Source organism: Impatiens glandulifera, chromosome 1, assembly GCF_907164915.1.
Source record: "Impatiens glandulifera chromosome 1, dImpGla2.1, whole genome shotgun sequence".
NCBI classification, from domain to species: domain Eukaryota; kingdom Viridiplantae; phylum Streptophyta; class Magnoliopsida; order Ericales; family Balsaminaceae; genus Impatiens; species Impatiens glandulifera.
In genome coordinates, this window is record NC_061862.1 from 9,147,851 (window position 1) to 9,163,560 (window position 15,710).

The 15,710-nt window shown below is 32.6% G+C and overlaps 2 protein-coding genes and 1 non-coding gene across 4 annotated transcripts; 2 read left to right on the top strand and 1 right to left on the bottom strand.

Moving 5' to 3' along the window:
* The first annotated feature begins 1,725 nt into the window (after positions 1-1,725).
* On the top strand, positions 1,726-2,485 carry LOC124920936 (40S ribosomal protein S28-1). Of its 2 annotated transcripts, none has more exons than XM_047461524.1 (2): positions 1,726-1,869; positions 2,074-2,485. In XM_047461524.1, exon 2 carries the CDS (start codon positions 2,078-2,080, stop codon positions 2,273-2,275), a length of 198 nt encoding a protein of 65 aa, XP_047317480.1. In that variant the 5' UTR covers positions 1,726-1,869; positions 2,074-2,077; the 3' UTR covers positions 2,276-2,485. The 2 variants fall into 2 exon arrangements, with proteins under 2 accessions (XP_047317480.1, XP_047317482.1); XM_047461526.1 differs by having other exon boundaries at positions 1,787-1,869; positions 2,077-2,485.
* A 311-nt stretch (positions 2,486-2,796) lies between these two features.
* LOC124923139 lies at positions 2,797-2,912 on the top strand. Its single transcript, XR_007098153.1, has one exon. It is a non-coding gene; the product is annotated as a small nucleolar RNA snoR98 (small nucleolar RNA).
* Positions 2,913-7,686: 4,774 nt separating this feature from the next.
* LOC124921306 (transcription repressor MYB5-like) lies at positions 7,687-9,058 on the bottom strand. The gene is made up of 2 exons (XM_047461943.1): positions 8,717-9,058; positions 7,687-8,632 (listed from the first exon to the last, which is right to left on the bottom strand). Exons 1-2 carry the CDS (start codon positions 9,019-9,021, stop codon positions 7,999-8,001), a joined length of 939 nt encoding a protein of 312 aa, XP_047317899.1. The 5' UTR covers positions 9,022-9,058; the 3' UTR covers positions 7,687-7,998.
* Positions 9,059-15,710: the final 6,652 nt, after the last annotated feature.

The following is a 15,710-nucleotide window of genomic DNA, read 5'->3' on the forward strand; positions in this document are numbered from 1 at the left end:
GTGTACTTCAAAGGAAGGTAATTTGAGGGCTTATTGGATGTCAACTTCTTCATTTTTTAACTAAATATAGGTGCTTGCAATTTCTTCTTTTATGGTTATGGGTAAGAAAAAAACTTTGGTGATTTTTTTGGGTAAGAAAATTAGTTGGGAAAGGTTGTGAAAAATCATTTTTGTAATCTTATTTATAAATTTGTTTCAGTGTTTACAATTGTGACATTTATTTCTAATGATAGAAAAGTATGGTTGAGTAAGAAATTTTGAAAATATATGAAGAAAAATATAAAATTATACTTTTAATTAGGTTAACTGAAGTTTGTTTAATAATATGCAAGTTAGGAAGAATAAAAGAACTAATTAAATTCCTCATTGACATATTAATTTTATAGTATAACTATTAATTTTATTTAAAAAATTAACATGATTTACTTTGATTTAGTAACTCAAAGCATTTGATTTATTAAACCATATTTTTTACCTTTTAACATTTGAGTTAACATATTAAATCATTGTATTATAACTTGTATTTTATGAATTTGACAAAATAAAAATATTAATAAAAACATAAAAAAATAAATATTGTGATTTTAACCCTAGAATTAAAATCAAGATTTAATAATTGTTTTTGTAATAAGAATTTATACTTATATGTTTGATAAAACTGGAAATATTGACTTATAAGCATTTAAATATTTAAAACTAAAAATGAATTAATTAAATAAAAACATTTAAATTTTAAGTTCAATATTTAAAAGAGAATTAATTTAATAATATCTAAAATTAATATTTATATTTATATATTAATTATTAGTTAAAAAATTCAATATAATATATTAAATTATATAATTTAATATATTAAATAAAAAATAATTAAAATAAATACTAATATTTTTTTATAATTTATATATTAAATTATTATTTTATAATTTATTATATATATATATATTAATAATCTCTATAAACTCATTTTTTTATAAATAATTTAGATATGATCACATTTTTTTAAAATAATTTTTTAAATTAATCTTGTAACATTAAAAATTTAATTAATTATAATTAAAAATAAAAATAAAAATAAAGAAGTTTATTTACTGTTAAGAAAATAAAATAAAAAACCTAATACACATAACGCAATTATATAATTTTATTAAATGTTTAGATTAACGTATTTAGTTTTTTGGTCTCTTTTAAAATAAGTTAGATATATTATTTTTTAGATTATTAATATATGGTCAAATAAATTTATATTAAATAAATTTTAATATATTAAATTAAGTAATAAGTGATATTATCAAACATTATCTTAATTATATTTGTTGAGAGAAAATATCGAATTCAAATAGTAAAATTTTATTTAAAAAAAGTCTTAGTTATATATATATAATTAACTAAAAAATTATATTTACAAAATAAATGACATGAATTCATTATTTAAATAAATAATATTTATAAATAAAAATTCACTTTTAAATTTTTTTGTAAAAACTCTTAAAATTAATATTAAAATTATATAAATTTATAAAATTATAAAATTTTAATATTAATTTAAAATTTATAAACATTTAAATATAATATAATGAGCTTAGGAAAGTAATATGGTTCAAATCTAAAGTAGTTTGGTCCTTAGTATTGGACCCATAATAATAAGTATTAATTGTTGGGCCAAACACTTATATAGATGGACTCGGCCCATGAAAAAACACTGACTTTCTTTTCTTTAGGGGTAAATTGGTATATGACATAACAACCCTAATCTCTCTCCCGGTATAAAATCGATTTCTAAACCCTAAATTCATTTTCTCTTCCATTCCAGCGGCCGGTTGAAGAACGAACTTCCCTCTTCAGCTAACTCTCTCTCTGCCTCTCATCCAGGTTAGTCATTGTTTTGTATTCATCTTTTATGTGTACGATTGCTTGGATTTAGGATTGTTTTACTCACAATTGTTAATCATTGGAAAACATAAATTGAGTCTATGTTTTGTAAGATTTAGATGAAAAGATCCTTCAAATTTGATGTCTTTAGTAACAGATCCATGTTTTTGAGGAAGTTGATAAGATTTATACTGTTTGTAACAGAAGTATGGAGTCTCAGATTAAGCATGCTGTTGTTGTGAAAGTTATGGGCCGAACTGGGTCTAGGGGACAGGTGACTCAGGTGAGAGTCAAGTTTCTTGATGATCAGAACCGATACATCATGAGGAATGTCAAGGGACCAGTCAGGGAGGGTGATGTGCTTACTCTTCTTGAGTCTGAGAGAGAAGCAAGAAGGTTGCGGTGATTTCTCATTGGCTTTGCCTCTGCTTTGCCAACAAAGTCTTCATCAGTGTTCAATAATTCTAGCAAATCTTGTTACTTGAACCTATCAATTATGGAATTTTACTTATTTTGTTTGCGAGAATGAATTGTCTGGTCTGTTTAATTATTTTGATGAATTTCTATGAATTTTGTTTAAATATGATTCAATTCAAGCTTTAGATTGTTGGATGTTCATTCAATTTATGTTCTTGGGTAACAATTTGAATTGCTCCTTGCTTAAAAAATTGTTTCAAAACTGATTTATATGTTACTTGTTTTATTCAGAAATTCTAGGGTTTGTTTAGATTTTTGTGATGGAATATAGTAAAAGATGATTTATATTGTTTGAGACAGTAGTGTTTAGATCTTGATTCTTGGTTTTTTACTGTTGTAGGAAGTTATGATTAAGTATGAAACAAATTTACTGCTCCTTTTCATATCAGGTTAATAAACCATAGTAATTGCGAAAGGGGAATGGCTGTAGTTATGGAGACTTTTACCTCCATTTATCTGATAGCTATTTTATCTCTAAACATATTTTCCCAGCTAAAACTACAAGAGTTTTAATGCTTGTTTTCCACTGAATATGGTTCAACAAGTTTGGCTCTTCTGTTACATTATAATTGCAACAGATGCATATATATATATATATATTAATGGATTTGTTTTAGTTTTATATCCACCACCCATTAGTAATGTTTTGATTTTTCACCGTTCTAAGTCATTAGAATTTGCTTTGGAGGTTTTACATTGCTGTGTCCACTCCAATGCTAACCATTGAGCTGCTGCCTGGCTACTTCATAGTTTTTTCTCTTTCTTTAGTTGTTGTCTTGTTGGTTGCTTCTGTCAATTTGTTGGAATTTTAAATGCTAAACCCACATTCAAAATTGAGTCTTTATATAAGGTGCACATTTGTTGTTGACTAAATGTTTGTTACCAACCCATAATATGTTTGTTTTCTCCTATCTGTTCTTCTTTTGTTGAAGGGCAGACTTTTTTTAATGAGATAGAGAAATGGTTGGTGTCCATTCAAGGGTAATGTGTGTATGAATGTTGTATTTTGGCCGTCTCTTTAAACAGGACAAAAGGTGAAAACCCCCTGAACTGAATAGTTGGAATTTTCAAATCATTAAAATTTTGGCATCTGCCAGTCAAAACATTATTCTTGGACCATATTGAATTCCGGATATACCCCTCCTCATGCAATTTTTTTAACCTACCACTTTCTGCACTCAGTCATGATTCATGAATGTCAGTCAGGTCACCTATAAACATTCTGTGTCATCTTCTTAGAATGAGCTCATTTTCTCTTTTTGGTAACTGATCACGAAACCTTTACTACTTGTCAAGAAGATTGTTGCTCCAATCATCAGAAACAATGGTCTCTCAGGTTAGTGATGCTTGTTTTCGCTAATTGTTTCAGCTTTCACGTCCTTATCAAATTAGTCATGACTTTTGTTCGATAAAAGTTAGCAGAAACTGAAGCCCATTAGAAGTAAACAATGTTTGAGTTTGTCAATCAAATCCAAGATCTTAGCTTTTCAACCAAATACTTGACTGTCCTAGTTTGAAATACGGCTACCAAACTTTTTATACATTATTATTTTAAGTTCAAATGCTTCTAAGTAAGAATGAACCAATAAAAAATATAAGTATGCTTCTAATAATAATGATACTTCTTTCATCTTAATCCCATGATTAAAGAATTCCCTTGCTAAATTATTCTTTGCTCTAAAATTATTAAGATGAATATGTAACAGATTTTCTGTATAGATAGATAAATCTCATTGCAATAAATTTCTAAAATATTACCTGAGCGAGCTTGTTTAATGTTGGAATATTTGGTATTTTATACTATTTTTTTTTAATTGGTTGAATTATTATAATTTTTATATTTAAAATTTAAATTTAATAAAATAAAATAAAAGTATTTTAATATTTTGATTATTAATTTAAATGATTAAAAATAAATTAGATTTGACATGAATAATTGTTTATTTTTAAGAAATGAGCTATTTCTAAATATTCTTTCATGTCAGATCACAACATTAATTCATGGGCCAAAAAAACCCTCATTTAGAATTATTTTTTTCAAGTCAAGATAGATAAAGATTGGATATTCAATTTGTTGATGAAATTAGGCATGTTTTAAGTACTTAGATATATATGTATTTTGTTTATGTGAGACACAATTAACTGATATACAAATTTCTATGTTGGCTCAATCTACAATAATTATATTTTTTTTAGATTTTTACTAATGGAATATAATATTAAAAGTATATTATTTCCCCCTTTTTTTTTCTTATTCTTATGATGGTTAGGAATTTAAAGTGGTTTTCTCCATTTAGTGAGTGATCTAAATGATTAACAACCCTATGAGTGTTAAGTGTTATCAACATAACTAATAAAACACTCTTTCTAGATCTTTAACCTGAATTTCTAGAATCCCATCTTATATGTAAAAAGTTATCAAAATACCACTAAAAAAACTGATATAAAATAACATTTGTGATTGCAATATTAATTCAGTTAAAAATATCTTTACTAATACTTTTAACCATATTTACGACCTTCACAACTAAAACTAAGTATATACAAAATATTACAAATAGCCCTATTGTAAAATTGCAACGTCTTCTGTAATAATAGTTTCAACAATATTGGTAGGAAAACAAATATTCATTTTCTGTAAAACTGTAACTAATAAGGATGATGTAACATGTTTTGCATTCTTTCTATATTAACAAATAAACATTTGTAATTATGTTTATAACTAAAATTGTATTTTAAATTTTAACTTTGATTAATCTATTAAATAATAAAAATATATTCAATATAAACCACAATAATTTATAAAATTATATAATTCAACGTTATTTGTAATAACTAATATACTGAATATTTTATATATATATATATATATATATCGCAATATATTCATCTAATAATTCTACAACTAGTTTATAATTACAATAATTAACCATCAATTTTGCAACATTAATTGCAAAATTTTATATTATATTTATTTTTAATTTTTCATTAAATTTGTACATTTTTTTTACAACTTTCTTAACATTATTTACAAATCAACTAGTTAAGTTTTAAAAATATTAAAAACATTCCAAATGAAAATGAAGATATAATTAGAAGTTTAAATGTATGTATATTTTTATTCCCATCCAATGAGATTTATCCAAAAAGTTTATATCATTGATATATCTTTATTTTTGCAATACCGGTGTATTCATGTATTTTCCAACAACATTTGATAATATTATAATAATAAAACATTTAAAAAAAAAAATGAACCTGAACCACTTCAAAGTTTAATAATGAGAAACATGACTATATATCAAATTTCTAAGAACAATAATTAATCATAACTCAAAAAATGTAAAAAAGAACATGTAAAGGAAATTATGTATTAAACATAGTTTTACTATAAATTACTAAATTACTATATTTCATTCCCTCCCTTTGTAAAGGAAATTAGGGATTCAACATTTGTAAGAGCTGAATGGAAAATAATTGTGAAAGAGCAAATATTTTTGAAAAGACACCCCACCTTCAAAACTAAATTAATCAATTGTGATATTCCATTCATTTGGTCTAGCTATGATGAGACATTAGTGCCTAGCTGTCACAAAGGCAATTATGCAGCGGAATTTTTCTAACTTTCTGCCCTTGTGCGGCCTGTTTTGCGCACCAAAACAGTCAGCCCAACTCCAACACCGAGGTTAGTTTTTCGCACAGAAACTAACCAGCAAGTTCACAACACAATCAAGAAGTATGCAGAATATGAAAGACACAGAATTACGGGCGAATGCCCAACTTTGAAATATATTCACTCACAAATATGATTACAAAGAAGGCTATAAATCTCAAGGCTGCACACAAAAAGACGCTCACTAGTTGTGGGTATTTCTCTCTACCAAAACTTAACTATTTCGCCTTGTGCAGCTCATGATATATTTATAGCCCTTAAGAATAACAGTAAGAAACTTGGAGACGGAGAAAGCTCTTGGCTAAGTCTTGGCTGAAAACGTCATCCAAGACTTGGCCTTCCGAAATTATAGGGACTTTGACCGGGCCTTCCCGAAATACTCGGTCTCGGCCAGGACTTTGACCGGGCCTTCCCGAAATACTCGGTCTCGGCCAAGACTTCTTCCATCCTTGACTTAACGCTGCGCCTTTCTTCGGTCGCCCAGAGGATCGGGACATTATCGGTCCACCACTGGCCCAAGGCCCAATCTCTGGTCGAGGCCTGACCCATGCACAATGATCTGGCCCATGCTGAAACGCTTCGGTCCTCGGTCTTCGGTCCTCCCCTCCTCGGTCGGATGCTTCCTTCTCCACACTTTTCCCACCTTCTACGCGCACACTCAATGCGCCGGCTGTTGTTACTCTTTCGGCCCTAGGTCGCACGCACACGACCCCCTTCGGCCCGGTCTCGACACTCCTCATCGTGCCGAGACAAACCCGCATGCTAGTATCCATCTCCCGGTCCTTGTCTTTTAAAACTCGCGCCCCGGCAGAATCTTTCGACACTTCGCATTTCGCCACTCCGGTGCCCATGCCGCACACCCGCGACATTCTTTTTAGGCACCACTCGGTCCTGGCCTTCCGCAATCAGGCCAAGACCGAGGCCAGCAAGTTACGCTTGTAACACTAGCCAACACAAAGATGAGAGTGAGCTGATAAAATCTCTTATCACCACCCTACAATTAGTCCATTTCTTCTTAGATAAATATGATCATGGATTGTTAATTCTAGAACCAAAATAATTGATACAGGGCAAGAGCTGGGAAAATTACAAATATATACTCATTTGCTTAATTATTTCCCTTAAAAAGACACAATTATAAAGGATCTATGCATTAAGGAATATCATGCACAACCCAAATTATGTTCCATGTGCTTGAGAACTTTGGAATATTCTTATTTTTATGTTTCTCTTTTAATGCACTCATTTATGTTTTTAATTCATGACAAGTAATTATTTGTAATGAACTGTTTTTATTAGGTTGTTTTCACCACAAATATTACACATTCATATAAATGTAATAATAAATTTGTTCATCATTCCAAAAAAAAAGTTTTATTTTATCTTTCATAGTTACACAAGCCATCACAACAATAAGCTCATCCACAATCATTAACTCCGAACATGAAATATATAGTAGTCAAAACATTTCTATCGATCGCAAGTTTCTATATATATATGCTGCACTGTAAATTTTCAAATAAACCCCTAGATGATATTTTCCGAATATGACATCCACTCAAAGGGCTTCCCTTGCATCAACCTTGCACCTCCAACCTAGGTGGATGGTGCTCCTAGTCTCAAACTCCTATGTTTATATAAAAAAAGAGACAAATTTACTTGAAATATGGAGTGAAAAAAAAACTACACATTACTATATTGCCAATATTACTACAACAAAAAAGAGACAAAATTTACATGAAATATGGAATAAGTTGTTCTGCTTATTAATATGTTATTGCAGTGGTATATTTCAACATATATAAATATTGCACATAGAGAACACATACAAAAGAGATGCACACCTCATTACTATATATTGATGATATATAGTCCAATATAATATTACAACAATTATATGATAGCTAGTCCATATAATACTAATTACACCTGCATTTATCTTGCATATGTATTATACAAACATACCTATATAATATATACTATATATAATCTAAATTAGGGTTACAAAACCCTTGATGCCCTTTACCCTGATCCATCTTGACACCATCAGTAGCTGCTGCCATTGTTGAAGCTAATTCAGTTCCCCAGTTTGACATCATCATCATGTTGTCATAATCATATGCCGCCTCGGGCATTGAGGTTGTTGTGATCATTTGTTGTTGGTAATGTTGATTTGAGATGTTCATCTCTTCATCGTTGTTTAGGAGAGAGTTTAAGAACGAAGAGAATGCATCATCAACACCATTATTATTTTGCATGTCATTGGTATTCAATTCTACATCTTGATGAGTAATGCTATTGATCTTGTCTACATGATCAACCGCTGGGTGCTGTCTTTGAGGGTGACCAAATTCTAACGTCCCTGAAACATTGGGATTAGGGTTTATGGGGATCTGCGATGAGCTTGGACCAAACGATGATGGTGGACTAGGATGATGAACTATGACTTTTCTTGATGAATTAGGATTAGGGTTAGGGTTTATTATGATCAAGGGCTTGTGTGTTCTTGGATCTATCCCTTGGTTGATCAGCTTCTTGCTTAGATGGGTGTTCCAATAATTCTTAATTTCATTATCAGTACGTCCCGGTATCCTTCCGGCTATCAAAGCCCACCTAATCAAGATTGACTTTTTTAGGGTACTAGTTTCTATTTGATTGTTTACAACATTGAAACAATAAGAGAGAGAGAAAAATGACCTATTTCCTAGGAGACGATGAAGGCGAAGGATGAGATCTTCCTCGTCGGGAGCGATAGGACCGTGTTTGACGGATGGTCGGAGATAGTTCATCCATCGTAGGCGGCAGCTCTTTCCACAACGGAGGAGTCCGGCGCAATTGGGAAGCGTTCTCCAGCGTCCTTCGCCTGCTTTCTTGACGTAGTTTGATAGAAGCTCGTCTTCTTCAGGAGTCCAAGGTCCTTTCTTCAGTCCAACTTTGCTGGAAGATGCTGTCAACGTACTACTACGATCAACCGATGATGATGATGAACCCGGATTTCTCATCTCTCTCTCTCTAAACAACAGCGATAATGAAAAGTTTTTCGAATGATTTGCTCTCGTAGAGGATAAGGCCTAAGGTATTGAATGATTGACATATATATATAATATAATATTGTAAGATATGTGAATCAAAATGACATGTGTACTTGTTTCCAAATTGGAAATGATGTTAACACTAGGTAACATTAGGACATTTTTGATTGGTCATAAACAAAATCTAGGGTTTTGTTTGATGAACGTTAATTTTAACTCCTTACACAATCATTAATCTATGCACGGTTTATTTAAATAAACTTGTTTATTTTTAAAATTACTTGGGTAATAATATTTAATGAAATATATAGATTTAAAATAAAATAGAAGAATGTCCATTTTACTCACAAGGTTAACCAAGTGACTGTCAATTTTTTTTTATTAGTAGAAAAATGTCAAATTTATTCAAATTGACATGATGTTAAAATTTGAGTAGGTTTTTTCTGCTACATGAGAATTAGTCTCCGAAATACTTAGGGTTAATATACATCTTTTATTGTCGTTAAGTTAGAAGAGAGAATTGATTCTATATATTTATCTTCATCTAATTGTGGTTTGTTCTAATTAGAACATTTGAATTCACTATTTTAATCCTTTTCAATATGTCTAGAGTTTAATTTCACGTGGTGTTACACTACGCCTAAAGATAAAGAATGTAATTAGTTTTTCTTCTTTCTCTTCTAATTCATGGATCGAGAGATTTCTGTTTTTGGTCAAATCCTCCTTTTAAGGTTGATTACTGAAGTATATATAATTTTAGAAGCATTCTCTAGTTTCTCCGTTTTCACTTCAACTTGGACTGTAGATTTGTATTCATTGTCATTGTTAAGTAACAGTGTAATGTTTGAAATATGGCGAACATAAAAAAATGAATTAGTCTACTCTTATCATGTAACTTACCAGACTAAATTTTAAATTCAACCCCCTCTTCTTAAGATTCTATATATTCATCATCATCTAATTGTGGTTTATTCTAATTAGAGCGTTTGAATCTACTGTTCTAACCCTTTTACAATCTGTCTAGAGTTTAATTTCATGTGGTGTTACATCTTACGTGTAAAGATAGAAAATTTAATTAGTTTTTCTTCTTTCTCTTCTAATGAGAGATTTATGTTTTTCCCTTCAAGGTTGATTACTGAAGTATATATAATTTTAGAAGCATTTTCTAGTTTCTCCATCTCCACTTGAACTTGGATTATAGATTTGTATTCATTGTTAAGTAATAGTGTAACGTTTGAAATATGGTGAACATAAAAAAATGAACTAGTTTACTCATATCATGTAACTTACCAGACTATATTCTAAATTCAACCCCTTCTTCTTTCAAATCTATATATTCATCATCATCTAATCGTGCTTTGTTCTAATTAGAGCCTTTAAATTCACTATTCTAACCTTTTTCAATTGTCTAGAGTTTAATTTCACGTGGTGTAACACTATTACGCGCAAGAATTGAGAATTTAATTAGTTTTTCTTCTTTCTCTAATTCATGGATTGAGAGATTTCTGTTTTTTTTGGTCAAATCATCCCTTCAAGGTTGATTATTGAAATATATATAATTTTAGAAGCATTCTCTAGTTTCTTTGTCTCCACTTGAACTTGAATTGTAGATTTTTTTTATTTATTGTCATTGTTAAGTAATAGTGTAGTGCTTGAAATATGGTGAACATAAAAAAAAAAACTAGTCTACTCCTATCACATAACTTACCAAACTAAATTCTAAATTCAACCCCTTCTTCTTAAGATTCTATATGTTCATCATCATCTAATGGTAGGTTGTTCTAATTAGAGCTATTGAATTCACTATTCTAACCCTTTTCAATTTGTATTTAGTTTAATTTCACGTGGTGTTACAATATTGTTATGCGTAAAAAGAGAATTTAATTAGTTTTTCTTCTTTCTCTTCTAATTCATGTACCTAGAGATTTCTGTTTTTGGTCAAATCCTCCCTCAAGGCTGATTTCTCTAGGTTTTTCGTCTCCACTTGAACTTGGATGGTAGATTTTGTATCCATTGTCATTGTTAAGTAATAATGTACGTAATGCTTGAAATATGGTGAACAAAAAAAAATGGGACCGTGGGTTAATCACATAACCCTCAAACACACTTAACCATCTAACCAAATGTAGAACTTGTTGTCTGACGGGCTCGAATCCAGGACATCGAGAGACTGAGAATATCCACCTCTTGTTGTCGCTAGGCTAGAAGAGGGAATAATACAGTATGATGAACAAAGAACAAAATGAGGGGTTCTTTGCATGTAATTAAGAGAGCAAAAATTCAAAATTCTATCATATTTAATAATACAAAAATGAATTAATTTATGTTTCTGGATCAGGTTAGAAAACTTACAAACATAACGTAAGAAGAGGAATTGACATAAATCATTCATTCTCATATTCAAAGCAACATCGAAAAATCTTAAAAGATAGAGAACGTCAAACACTATCGCTCAGGCCTCCTTCTCTTCCGTCATCTTCACAAGAAATAACACCACCATCCCCAAAATCTCCTTTTTCCTAAGGCTACTATTTTTTTTCAAGTTAATTTTTTTTATTCCATACTTAAATGGAATAATGCAAAGTAAAAAAACATGTGAATATTATGTGACATGGACAACTTCGGTCAATTTGAATAAATTTAACACATTTGCACAACTTCATATATATATTGATAAATTTTTTAAACTTAATGAGTAAATTTGGTGCCTAAAATTGACATTCTTTATGTTTTTTTTTTTAGAACGCTGAGTTCCGCTGCTCCTATGGAGTGCGACTAATCCCCGCGTGTTAAGTACATAGCCCGCAAACATACTTAACCAATTAACCAGGCGCAAAACTTGCCGCCTGACGGGCTCGAACCCAGGATCTCATGGAGGCTTGGGGGATATCCACCTCTTGTTGCCACTAGGGAAATTTAATCAAATGACCCTAAAACTAACCCTCGTCTCAAAACTAACCCTCATAAAATGTTTTTTCAAATATAACATTTTTTTAAAATTTTGACAATTTTACCCTTAATAATTTTTTTTATTCATGTTTACCTTCTTTTCCCCCCATTTCTCATTTTTCTTTCTCTCTTCTCTGGCGACCGTTGCTCTCCCTTCCCGACTCCCGCTCCGACTCCCCCGACTACATACTCCCCTACGATTGCCAAGCCCCGAACGCTTCCCCCGCTAGCCCGACTCCCCGACCTTCGTCGACATTCATGTTAGTTCCCCCAACATTCGCCCGACTCTCTTGCATGTTGAGTATGAAAGGTTTTAGGGTTTTAGGGTTTTAGTTAATTCTATAGTTTTTGTATTTAGGGTTTTAGGCTTTAGTGAGTTATATAATTTTGCATGTTGAATGAATGGTTTGAATGATGGGTTTTTCTGGATTGGTTTGTGAACATTGTTTCTGAATGGATTGAAAGAAATTTGCGTTGTACGCAATAGCAATTTGCGTGGTACACAAAAGCAAGGGTTTAGTGAATTCTATAGTTTTGCATGTTGAATGAATGGTTTGAATGATGGGTTTTTCTAGATTGGTCTGTGAACATTGTTTCTGAATGGATTGAAAGAAATTTGCGTGGTACGCAAAAGCAATTTGCGTGAGTACACAAATTTGCGTGGTACGCAAATGTAATTTGCGTGGGTATGCAAATTGTAGTTTTCACTTTGTGTCCCCACGTAATTTGCATTTTGCATTGGTTTGCGTCAAACATGGTGTATATGACATTAATCTAACCAACTGTTTCTTTGCACATGGCACCAACCGAAACCATTAATAATAATTTTACTAGCCGTGTTTCATGGAAATCCACCGGCACCAGCTTGACAAGGATAAATAAGAGATTTACTCACCATGATCTTTTGGATAGGGCTTTGCAAACCCAATTTCAGTATCTATTCAAAGCCCCGACGATATTTTTCTCAGGGTGACAAGGATAAATAAGAGATTTACTCACCATGATCTTTTGGATAGGGCTTTGCAGACCCAATTTCAGTATCTATTCAAAGCCCCGACGATATTTTTCTCAGGAACCATACTCCATCAGATGCTTATCAGGAAAATCAGCTCAAATTCGAAGGAGATAAGGTTCTTGGTCAATGGTGAGGAGGTTTGTTGGGGCATGAAGGATTATGTCTTGGTGACATGCCTCAACTTTGGCAGATTTCTTTTGGTGGAAAACATGGAGGTTGAAGAATATGTCCACCCCTTGTTCGCAAATATTTTAAGGGTAAAATGGATGTTAGAGTGAGAGAGGTTGAAGCCATTTTCGTCGAATGCTCTGATAAGGAGGATTCATGGAAGATGGGGCTCATATTCCTCATTTACCAGTATCTGTTCGTAGTTGATAATAGGAGGAAGGTAAGCTTAAAAATCTTTTGCATGGTGGAGGACATGGAGATGTTCCTCCAATTTTCATGGGGAAATGTGTCATTCAGAGCAATCCTAAAGGGTATTGAAAAATATATTAATCACCTCTAGGGTTATATCTCGCCAAGAAGAAAACCTAGAAGAAGAAAAACGTTTGTGACGTCGCGTATACTTTACATGGGTTCGCACTAGCCTTCCAAGTGTGGACCTATGAGTTTATCAATACATTTGTCCCCAGATTTGCGGAAAGGACACTACAAGATCCTACAAGCCCAAGGATATTGCTCTATATATCCTACATGAGTTATTCCCTATAGGAGGTATTCACTGTCCTCCAGAAGTGCAATGTTCTCAGCAAAGTTGATGAGTCTAAAGAGGAGAAGAGGAAGTACTCTAGGGAGGACTTTGAAGATATGCGAGGCAACATTTATGATGAATTCTTTGAATTGGATGGGAGGAAGATAAAGAATGAAGAAGAAAAAAGGACTCCCAAACCGCCGACCAAGAAGAGGAGACTTATTAGTCCCCAGCTCTCAACCCTGAATTTACCGACGAAACTAGCCAAGACAGCTCTCAGCAAGTCCCTTCTGCGACGACTCCTCAAACTAATCAAGAAAATTCTACATCTAGTGCACTCAATCGAGTGTCTCAAACCCATACTGATGCCAAACTTGATGAGCTGAAAAAGGATGTAAAGAGATTAAAACTGAAATCAAGCTCATCAAGAAGAATCAACATCTTATAATCACATTATTAAGGAAATAAAAGAACAAAAGAATGTTGATTTAATGGAGGAGTCTAAGGCTGATACTGCACTTGATACTGAGAAGGAGAAGGAGAAGAAGAGGCAGGAGAGGAAGAAGAGGAATGAGGATGAGGAGAGGAAGGAGATGAAGAAGAGGAAGGATGATGAGGAGATGAAGAAGAAGGAGGAGGAGAGAAAGGAGAGGCTGATGGAGTTGGCCAAGAGGAGGAAGGCGGCTGAGTTGACTAAGAATAGGAAGGAGAAGATGGCCAAGAAGGTAGATTTGCGCACCACGCACCACCCCCACACACCACACACCACCCCCACGCACAACGCACCACGCAAGCCCCCACGCTCAATGTATATTAATCTAATTTTTTGATTGTGCAGGACGAGGAGGACGGGGATGAGGAGGCGGAGATGACCAAGAAGGTTGATTTGCGCCCCAAGCCTCACGCTCCACGCAAATTCCATTTTGCCTTCCACGCAAATTGTATTTTGATGGCCAAGAGGATGAGACTGTTTAGAAGACTGTTGAGAATAAGGAAGAGGAGGAGGAGAAGGAGGAGGAGAAATGATTAGCCATTACATGTCTATGCAGTTCTCATTCACACATTTCACAAACCAAAGATCTTTTGTTGATTTTTCCACTTTGAATTCAAAATGATTAACCATTGCATGTCTATGCACCCTCAATTGAAGTTCTTTTTTGTCCTAAAAAAACGTACTCACTTCCAATCCACTTTCAAGGGGTAATTGAGCACGTGTTTCAACCTCGATTGGTTTAAATGAATCAAACAACTCAATATGGCTGGATGTTTTCTTCATATGAGAAGTGATGGGTTGCCGGGGTGCAAAAGAAGGAGGGTTACTAGCAACCAATTCACTCGGACACAAACATGAGACTTGTTGTTCTTCATCTACATGGTGTATGTCATTTTGACTTTGTAAGACATCCTGCTCAAATATAGGGAATTTAAGAACCTCCTCTCATGGTATTTTACTTTAATGAGTTAGGTGTGAAGGTAATGATTTCTCTATTAAAGAGACACACAGAGAAGTGCGAAGCTAGTAGGGTGAAGTTGAAATTTTTTTACATAGAACATCACATCTCTATCATATCGGATAACAGTAGGAGAAGTTTTCAAAACCAAATTATATTTGACTTTGAACACTAAATCATATCTCAATTTGTCCACATGATAATATCAATTAATTCGTCATATATAGTATTTAGGGATAGAGTCACACCTACGCATGAACTTGAGACAAAAGAACTAACACCATCATCATCTTTCCACTCTCCATCATAGAGGACAAAACAACAAATAAATAAATTGGTATCTGCAATTGATACAAATTGAAATGTTAGTGTAGTAAACAAAACCATATTATCGTGGTGTGGTGCGTGAGATGCAAACACATTTTGCGTGGAGGGTCCCAAACACATTTTGCGTGGAGCGTGGGACGCAAACGCAATTTGCGTGATGCGCAATTTGCGTGTTGCGCATTTTCACCCAATATTACAAACATACCAAACGTATTTCAGCATT

Excerpts from the sequence above, each read along its gene's own strand:
- LOC124920936 (XM_047461524.1), top strand. The coding sequence starts at position 2,078 with ATGGAGTCTCAGATTAAGCATGCTGTTGTTGTGAAAGTTATGGGCCGA.
- LOC124921306 (XM_047461943.1), bottom strand. The coding sequence starts at position 9,021 with ATGAGAAATCCGGGTTCATCATCATCATCGGTTGATCGTAGTAGTACG. Across the intron at positions 8,633-8,716 it reads CATCGTCTCCTAGGAAATAG|GTGGGCTTTGATAGCCGGAA; the intron begins GTCATTTTTCTC and ends AATCTTGATTAG.